Source organism: Natrix helvetica (assembly GCF_964273705.1).
Source record: "Natrix helvetica genome assembly, chromosome: 1".
In the NCBI taxonomy this organism is placed as follows: Eukaryota; Metazoa; Chordata; class Lepidosauria; order Squamata; family Natricidae; genus Natrix; species Natrix helvetica.
In genome coordinates, this window is record NC_138548.1 from 274896251 (window position 1) to 274905745 (window position 9495).

Sequence of the window (9495 nt, forward strand, 5' to 3'; positions counted from 1 at the left end):
GACAGTTAGAACAATTAATCAGTGGAACAGCTTGCCTCCAGTTGTGAATGCCCCAACACTGGAAGTCTTTAAGAAGATGTTAGATAGCCATCTGTCTGAAACTGTATAGGGTTTCCTGCCTAGGCAGCGGGTTGGACTAGAAGGCCTCCAAGGTCCCTTCCAACTCTACTATTGTATTGTATTGTATTGTATTGTATTGTCTTTTTATGTACACTGAGAGCATATGCACCAAAAACAAATTTCTTTTGTGTCCAATCACACTTGGCCAATAAAGAATTACATTCTATTCCTATTCCTATTTATTCCTATGCCTATTTTTAGTCTATTGAATTCTATTCTGTTCTATACCACAACCTAAAACTATCAGATATAAGAGTGCAAAAATCAGGCTCTTCTTTTTCTTCTTGTTCTTTTTACCATTTCTGGTGTTTGTGTGTGTGTGTGTGTGTGTTTTGGGGGGGGTGGAGACGCATATCAGGGGCATCGCTAGAGAGCAACAAGTTTTTCTACCTATTTGACTGCCCTCCAGATCACAGCTTATTACCAAAGCTGCGTAAAGTATTTGCATAAAATAATAAATTTGTATTTGTATAAAATAAATTTGTATACACATTTTTAAAGTAGTATAAAAGAAGATCCCCTTTTCCCCTTAATATAGTTGGATACCCCAGCTTGTTTGTATATATATATATAAGGGGATCCACAAGGAAGCACAAAGTTATAGGAAGAGGCTGAAATCCTTATTATGCATATTGACCCAGTCCCGCCCGCTCGCGTTTGGCATTCTCATCCCGATTGGAAGGTTTGACCATGGAGATGCGGAGAGAGAGAGAGAGTAGCTTCCGCTAGGAAACGTCCGTTGTGTTCGGACGCTTCGCTTCCGCAACCCGGAAGTGGTTGCTCTTGGGTCTCTGACACGTAGCTTCCCAGAGAGCGAGATAAAGCGGATAAGAGGAAGAAGGGGTCGCTCCCAACGGCGCCAGGAGGGCAGGTTGAGAGGGGGTCGTTGCCTCGCCGGGGAAGGAGGCTTCCGAGGAAGGTGAGCTTCGGGAAAGGGGGAGCAGGGTGGTGTCCGAGCTTCTCAAGAGAGCTGACGCTCCTTCAGGGCAACGTATATCAAGCGGCGAGAATCGTTCCAAGAGCATCTTCCTTCGCTTCTTTTCGCCCCACCCACACCCCCCACCCTGGCTGCAAGGACGGGATTTCGGAGTGCGTGGCTGAGATGCCCTAATACTGCTAGTGGCCTCTCGAGACCCAATGGTTTGTTGTTTCTTTTCCTCTCCCGTTCTCTGGATCCTGTGTTTTCCATCATCAGCGTGTTCTGTGCCGCCCCGAAGGTCTAATAGCAATAGAAATAGCGCTTAGACTTATATACCGATTCACAGTGCTTTACTGCCTTCTCTAAGCGGTTTACAGAGTCAGCATATTTTGCCCCAATGATCTGGGTCCTCGTTTTATCCATCTCGGAAGGATGGAAGGCTGAGTCAACCTTGAGCCTAGTGGTATTAGAACTGCCAAATTGCGTGGCACCAACACTTTGATTTTTTTTTAAAAAAAATATTTATTTGTCAACATTTTCGCATAAGATTGGTACAAATAGATGGATATAAATAAGTATAACATGGCCATGAACACATAAAATGAGTACATATCAATGGGGACCGTAGGACAGGAACGGTAGACACGTTGGTGCGCTTATGCACCCTCCCTTAGGGATGATAGAAAACATTGAAAAATATATAGATCTTAATATAATAGCTGTAGGTTCTGTTGGAGATGGTACAGGTGGTCCTTGACTTACAACAGTTTGTTAAATGACAGTTTGTTAAATGACCAAAGTTACATCACTGAAAAAAAGTGACTTATGACTGTTTTGCACACTTAACAACCGTTACAGCATCCCCATAGAAACATGATCAAAATTCAGATGCTTGGCAACAGACACATATTTATGACGGTTGCAGTGTCCCTTTTTGTGACTTTCTGACAAGCAAAGTCAATGGAACATCTTTGACAAAAAATGGTAGTAAATGGGACAAAACTCACTTAACAAATGTCTCGCTTAGCAATTAAAATTTTGGGCTCAGTTGTGGTTGTAAATTGAGGACTACTTGTACTTTCCTTAGGCAATTTGAGAAAAATCAGATGCTAGATTATAAAATGATGTGGTCCTTTATTCCTTTTGGGTAAACCACTTGGATGCACAGCAGTGCAAGTGTCTAGTAATTTAGTGTTTGACTGAATACATAATTTTCTCCCAAAAGATTGTGTAATTTACTTTTGATGATTGATAGATGAAGTTATTCATAGAAGAGTTATACTTTGGGTGTTGTTTTTAAAAATAGTAACAGAAATATTTATTTTACAGATAGCAATGTCTGGATTTGATAATTTAAATACGGATTTCTATCAGACAAGTTACAGTATTGATGATCAAGCACAACAATATGGAGCAGATGCTGGAGGAGGAGCAGCGTATAGCAAGTAATTTGATTTTTTTATTGTTCTAAATAACCAATATATTATTGTCATATTTGTATTTGACTGAAGTGTTCAATTTTATTTAATTTCTGACAATCATGCCACTTTTATATCTGAAGGGTTTTGTTTATTTAAAAACAGATTAACAGAGTTCGAAGGGACCTTATAGGTCATCTAGTCTACCCCCCACCCATTCCCCACCCCATTCAAGCAGGAGACCCTACACCATTTCTGACAAATGGCAGTCCAATCTCTTCTTGAAAGTCTCAAGTGATTTAGATCACTTATTTAGATCACACTTATTTATTTAGATCACATTTCTCAAAGTAACTTCAATCTCCTGGAAACAAGAAACTCCTAAGATAAATCCATAATGCAGGATCAAAAGAATTTCAGAAAATGGCTAAATGTAAATATTGAGTTGAACAGCAGCATTTACTGATGCTCAACCAAGATTACTTATAACCTGTTGACTGTTATAAGTGCAATTGGTTAGGCTAATACTAATCGGATGTTATGCTAGTGCATATTGAATTCTTTTATATAGCATGAACTACCATAGTACTTCTTAATATGTGGCACACTTACCAGATAATGTACCTATTGCTAGTTTATTGATTCAAATAAAATATTGAATCTGAAGTTGCAAGGGTTAATCATTCTTCAGTATAAAATTTCTCTTTAAGTATACATTATTGGTTACTTGCAAGAAAGTTTTCTGAAAATACTGACACTGAAAACTCCTCTTCCTTAAGTCTGGCAGTGTCCCTATATGTCACAATAGATACATGGTGACCTATATGTCACAAAACCCAAAGTATGCTAGTATCAATTATTTTATATGGCAGCAGATGGGAAAGCAAAGTAATGGCCTAGATTATCTTGAAAGAAGGACTATATTATAATATCAGAGGATATGAAGGACTATATTGTAATATCTTTTTACTTGGTAATAATTTGAGAAAAATGTTGGATAAGTTGGAAAGTTATAACAATTTAAAGTGAGAAATTGTATTTTGTCATATTAGAAAGTAAAGTCAAATAAATGCTTGTAATTTTAATCAAAATTATCCTGTAAATAATTTTGATATGTTTCAAACATTGATGTATTCGTTTTCTTTATATAAATAATGGTTATATAAATATATTTCATTAATTTACTTGTGGTGAGCTGGGCGGCAAACAAATTTAATAAAAATGTTTTCTTCAGGGACTATATAGAGTAATTACAGTTTGTATCAATGTGCTTATCAGTGTACAATGATGCCTTTGTTATGGAATGGGTACTTTGGGACTTAGCTAATATTGTAATGCTTTAAACTTGCCTCCGTGATAAAGAAAGATTCTGTTTTCATATGATAAACATTTAAGTTCTGTTTTCTGCAGGCAATATGGTGGCTATGACTATCCTCAGCAAGGTGGATATGTCCCTCCAGAGATGATGCAACCTCAACAGCCATATACTGGTCAAATTTTTCACCCAACACCAACATACACTCCATCTTCATCACAATCGTTCTATGGAAACAATTTTGAGGATGAACCTCCATTACTAGAAGGTTTGATTTTTATTCCTTGCAGAATTTCCATGCCAGCCAAAATACATGATCCAAAATACAAAGGAATAATGATGAAGTTTGTGTGCATGTATGTATGTTAATGTAAATAGCAGTTTTTAACATTTAATTTCACTTCATCTTTGGCATTTAATTTCACTTCAATTACTTAAGTGGCATAATCTCTTAAGATCAAGATCTTTAGCTTAAATAAACCAAAAGGAAAAAAAACCATACAAAATTGAAATAGAATGATCTTTTACAAAGTAAGATGACTAGTGCAGCTAGTTATATACTTGGTCTCTGACCTTTGGTGATCTAAGTGGATCTCCAATTTAGTACAGAAGTGTGGACCCACTTCTATAGTCCAAGGCTTCTGCAAAACCCTGAAGATCTCTCTTGTTTCAGCAGGTGGAGGGGCAGAATGGATTATGAGCCTTTTTTCTGATGCACTTTATGTTTCCGTAATTGGTTTAGTAGTTTTTTCCCTATCTGGGTGGTTGGTCATTTTCTGTTGTCCGTTATTGTTAGTTGAATGTTCTACATTTTATAATCCACAAGGGGTGCAACTATAATTGAGAAGGACTCTTACATTTATTAATCCATTAAATCTGTGTTCTTAATTTGATCTACAGAACTAGGAATAAATTTTGACCATATCTGGCAGAAGACTTTAACAGTACTACACCCATTAAAAGCTGCAGATGGCAACATTATGAATGAAACTGATCTGGCAGGACCTATGGTCTTCTGCCTAGCCTTTGGAGCCACCTTATTGTTGGTAAGATTTCATTACTATAGATATAGTCCTGTCAGTTTGAAAGTTACAAGTTTAAAGCAAACAGAAATCAAGACTTGATTATTTAAACAGTAATTTATAAAAACCGATACACAGCGTTGAATATAATTTCTATTGAAGAATGTGAATTACAGTCTTACGGTTATTATTTGGAACCTTGCCCCTGATCCACAAGGTGAGAAAGGCAAGAACTGTTGCTGGCTATTCCCATTTACTACACTCAGTGTAATTTAGAACAGGGGTCCCCAACCCCCAGTTAATGGCTGGGTAATATATAAATTATCATAAAAATATAAATTCTTCAAAATTTGGTAGGAAATTACAGTTTCCTCTCCCTTCCCTTTTTTCCCTTTTTCTTTTTTAATGGGTATAGTATTTTTATATAGACTTAGGCATTAATGATACATTTCTGGGATTACTTTTATGAACAATGCTCCTTAAAAATACTTAAGTGGTGCTTCATCTGTTGCATTAAAAGTCTCTATAAAACTAGCTTGTAGGGATGCATAGCTATCCAAAGAGGAGAGGATGCTTTGGAAGAGATGGGGCATACTTACTGCATCTATCGGCACTTAATTCAGGCATACCTCTTTAAAAATAAAGCACTTTGGAGATGGCAACAGGGTTTACTAACTTTTTTGTACTTCACCGTGGTTCTTTGTTATTTTCCTGAAATCATGGTGGCCACTGTGAGCAAGCACAGGAAACAGCACAGTGTTATTAAGGAGATGCTGACAAATTCAGTAAGCACACACAGGCGCCTGCCAAAATACCTCTTCTACTCTGGATCCAAACAGCTGTGCTTTACTTCTAAATTGGTTCACTAGACAGATATTTGTATTTCTGGTATTTCCCTCTAAACTTGGTTGAATTATATAAAGCAGTGGAATGGTGGCACTAATTTTATGTGGGAAGCCTATTTTTTAAACTAATGTAAAAAAAAGTTTGAAACATGGATGTGAAATAATACAAAGATAATCTTAGGTTCTAAGGTTTCAGAAATGTTCATTGTTACCAAAAATGTATCTGGTACTCACTTGATTTTATTTTGTATGCTTTATCTGTCTCTTTGCAAAATCTCTTCCTAAAATACATCCAGAATGTTAATGTATTCCCCCCCCCTTTTTTTTTTAGGCTGGAAAAATTCAGTTTGGCTATGTATATGGAATTAGTGCAATAGGGTGTCTAGGAATGTTCTGTCTCCTGAATCTGATGAGTATGACAGGTGTCTCATTTGGTTGTGTTGCAAGTGTCCTAGGATATTGTCTTCTTCCTATGATCATACTTTCAGGCTTTGCAATTATATTTTCCCTACAGTAAGTAATACCAAAGACCCTTACATTGGCATTTAATAATACTGTATATTATTGCTCACCATAAAAATGTACTCAAATGAATGTGAATTTATGTAGAATTTTAAAAAAATACTTTACTATTTATAATTTTAAACTGAATTTGATTTGTGCATTTTTTTTAATTTATAGAGTGTTTGTATTTTGGGTCCTATTTGGCTGCAAATGAACACATTTTAATCAAATCTGGGAAAATTATTTGAATTTTTACTCTTTTTTTCAATCTATCTCTTTTTTTAAGCATTCTTTAAAATTCTACCTACCAATCTAAATAACAAAATGTAGCCAGTAAAAAAAGTATGTGATACTGTAACACTTCCAAAATGCAAGTACCACCAACATTTTAGTTTAAAACTATGGAATAGTAGCTTCTCAGCAGAATATTTTGTGTTGGATCCTTTAGTCCAAGTGGGCAGTCTGATCCTGCGGATGTGTCCTTTCCCATTAACAAGGTTCCCTGTCCCCTCTCATTTTCTTATTTTCAAAATCATTTTAATTATAAGTAAATAAGAAACAAATGCTGTAATGCAAAGTACAATACAAGCTTCTATCATTATTTTTTATCTTTGCAACAATTCCATAACATTTTACATTAGTCATGAAAAATTATGACTTTCTAAAGTAGGTGAATTTCTGAAGCTTATTAAAAGGAAACACTATCTGATTTTACCGAATTCAGAACAAGATCATAGTTACATAATTTAATATTAAAGTGTTACATAAAGCTCAATAACATTCAGGTATGTATACATTTTCCAAATTTACTGAGATCCATATAAGTACTAATTCAATGGAAAGATTTTGTATTGACAGTTGGAGGCTTTTGAACATTTGAATTAGGAATGTTAACAACAGTTTTGGCCAGAAAATAATTTAGTGCGTAAAATCTGTATAATTGGATAGCACACTTGGCATGTCTCCAATGTAAAACTATTCTGGTATATACAGAGTTATGTGATATTATTAGCGCTTGATTCCTTTCCTGTTATTGTTGTTTTCAGGGGCATGATGGGAATTATTCTTGCTGCTGGAATTATTGGATGGTGTAGTTTTTCGGCCTCCAAGCTCTTCATCTCAGCCTTAGCAATGGAAGGACAACAACTTCTAGTAGCATATCCCTGTGCTTTATTATATGGAGTCTTCGCCCTCATTTCTGTGTTTTGAGCTGACTGTCTTAATTATTGGACTTAAATGAGCCGAACTGAAAGCTTTTACTTGGGATCCTTAAACTGGGACCAGAAATCAACTGTTTGCTGCCATCTTTCAAGATTAATATTTGAATTATTGTCTGGAACAACAATAACAAAGTGTTCCTTTTGTGTTTCTTTTTATAGGACTCTCAAATTCATTTTTACATTGACCTATAAAAGCTTCAGCTTTCAAACAAGCTAATTATGCTGTTTAAAATGTAATCTTTTCAGTCCTATAACCTGTAAAATGTTATTTTTGAAAAATTTTGTAATTCAGAAATTTTTATGGACAAAAGAAAGTGAAATCATTAACATGTTTTCCCATAGTAATATACAGCAACAAATTTAAATGACAAACATTTCCCATTTTAGCAACTTAGCAAAATAGAAAATTTCTCATAATAACATTTAATCTGAAAGCAAACACAAAATAGATCCCATATATAATTTTTCAGCCTTTTTATAATCCTCTAATTCTTTTTCTTTACTATCCAAATGTCTACCCAGGCTCAAAGTTATTGTGTTTATTTCATTTTATGTATACTTTGTAAATAGTTCTGTCATCTTATATACATGTGGGAAAGTGCTTTTTATGCTAAAATTGAAAATTCCAATAGTTCACCAAAAGCTTGTTTTAGAAAATAGTTTCGACAAATATCAGTATTGCAGTCTAGTATAAAACGCACAGATTAAATTTTCTCAAAATGTTCTTACATTTTTCCTTTTAGTAATTTTCTTTACTGTAATATTGTCCACTACAGAATTGCTTAGCTATTTATTTGAATAAAGATTTATTCCCACTGAGCAAACATTATTTAAATTATGATGTAGTAGAATCCATCTCAGATTTAAGCAGTTTAAACAACTACAGTGTCATGGTCATTAAGAAATATTGAGTTCAGATTCAGCCATAATGACAAAAACAATGATTTAATTGACATGGAAACCGTGTACACCATTAAAAAAATGCAGTAATGACTTACTTTAATGTTATGGAATAACAAAATGAAATGGCTAACATGTATGTTCTTTACAAGCTTATTACAAAAGTAGACATTTTTAAGTATCTCATTGAGCAATACTGGTGAACAATATAGCAATTCTTTTTGTATTTCCAGCCCCCCTCCCCCCCAAAAATTCCTGAGTTACTGCAGACCTCTTCGTACATTGTTTGGATTTACCTATTAAATATCTTACAGTGTAAGAAGTTCAGACTTATTTACACACACAAATTTCTGATATTTGTATTATAAACTACATTCCACATTTAGGCATTCCCCCCCCCCCCCCTGTATGATGCTTAATTGATGTGATTTCACATGCAAATGAACTATCCTAATGCCCCAATTGATGGATATTTTGTACCATTAGAAGCAGCTTTGTTGGGCTTTCCTACATAAAGGCAATGTTGGCAAATAATGTAGTTTCTCTTTATTGCTGCCTCTACATACTTAGAATTCATTTGTAGCAGAACAACAGGATAGAGATAGTTTGGTAGTGGTTAATGCAACATGCTAGAAACCAGGAGACTGAGTTTTAGTCCTACTTTAGGCATGAAAGCAAGCTGGATGACTTTGGCCCAGTTACTTTCAGACCAGTCCACCTCACACAGGGCTGTTGTTGGAAAAATAGAAGTATTAGGTATGTTCACTATCTTAAACAGCGGGTTGGACTAGAAGACCCCCAAGATTTCCTCTGATTCTGTTAATTCTGTTAAATAAAATGAACTCAAAACAGAAAACCAGATTCTGCAACACTCTTAATTATATAAAATCTACCCTCAATGTTGTGGTAGACATTTGAACCAGTACCTTTTGTGAATGGCCTTGGACTTTTAAAAATGTAAGATGTTTTGAAAAATGAGAGTGTTGCTTGAATTTAATAGTGGTATATTTTTTAACATGGCAAAAGTTCTAGATTTAAATGTCATGCCTTCTGAATCTTCTAGGATAATTCTATTTTGTGTCATGTTGCTTTTGAGGTCTTTGTAATAATACTACAGCATTCAGTACTTCTGCTTGTCACTGCAAAGTGTTATTTATGATAGGACAACCAGAAGAGAAAATGTAGCAGAGGACCTTATCAGACAAATGGGATTCTAGCAAAAACATATAGCA

The 9495-nt window shown here is 35.0% G+C and overlaps 1 protein-coding gene across 1 annotated transcript; it reads left to right on the forward strand.

Moving 5' to 3' along the window:
- Positions 1 to 882: 882 nt before the first annotated feature.
- YIPF5 (Yip1 domain family member 5) lies at positions 883 to 8797 on the forward strand. The gene is made up of 6 exons (XM_081957638.1): positions 883 to 1039; positions 2369 to 2484; positions 3868 to 4040; positions 4673 to 4818; positions 5971 to 6152; positions 7190 to 8797. Exons 2-6 carry the CDS (start codon positions 2375 to 2377, stop codon positions 7350 to 7352), a joined length of 774 nt encoding a protein of 257 aa, XP_081813764.1. The 5' UTR covers positions 883 to 1039; positions 2369 to 2374; the 3' UTR covers positions 7353 to 8797.
- Positions 8798 to 9495: the final 698 nt, after the last annotated feature.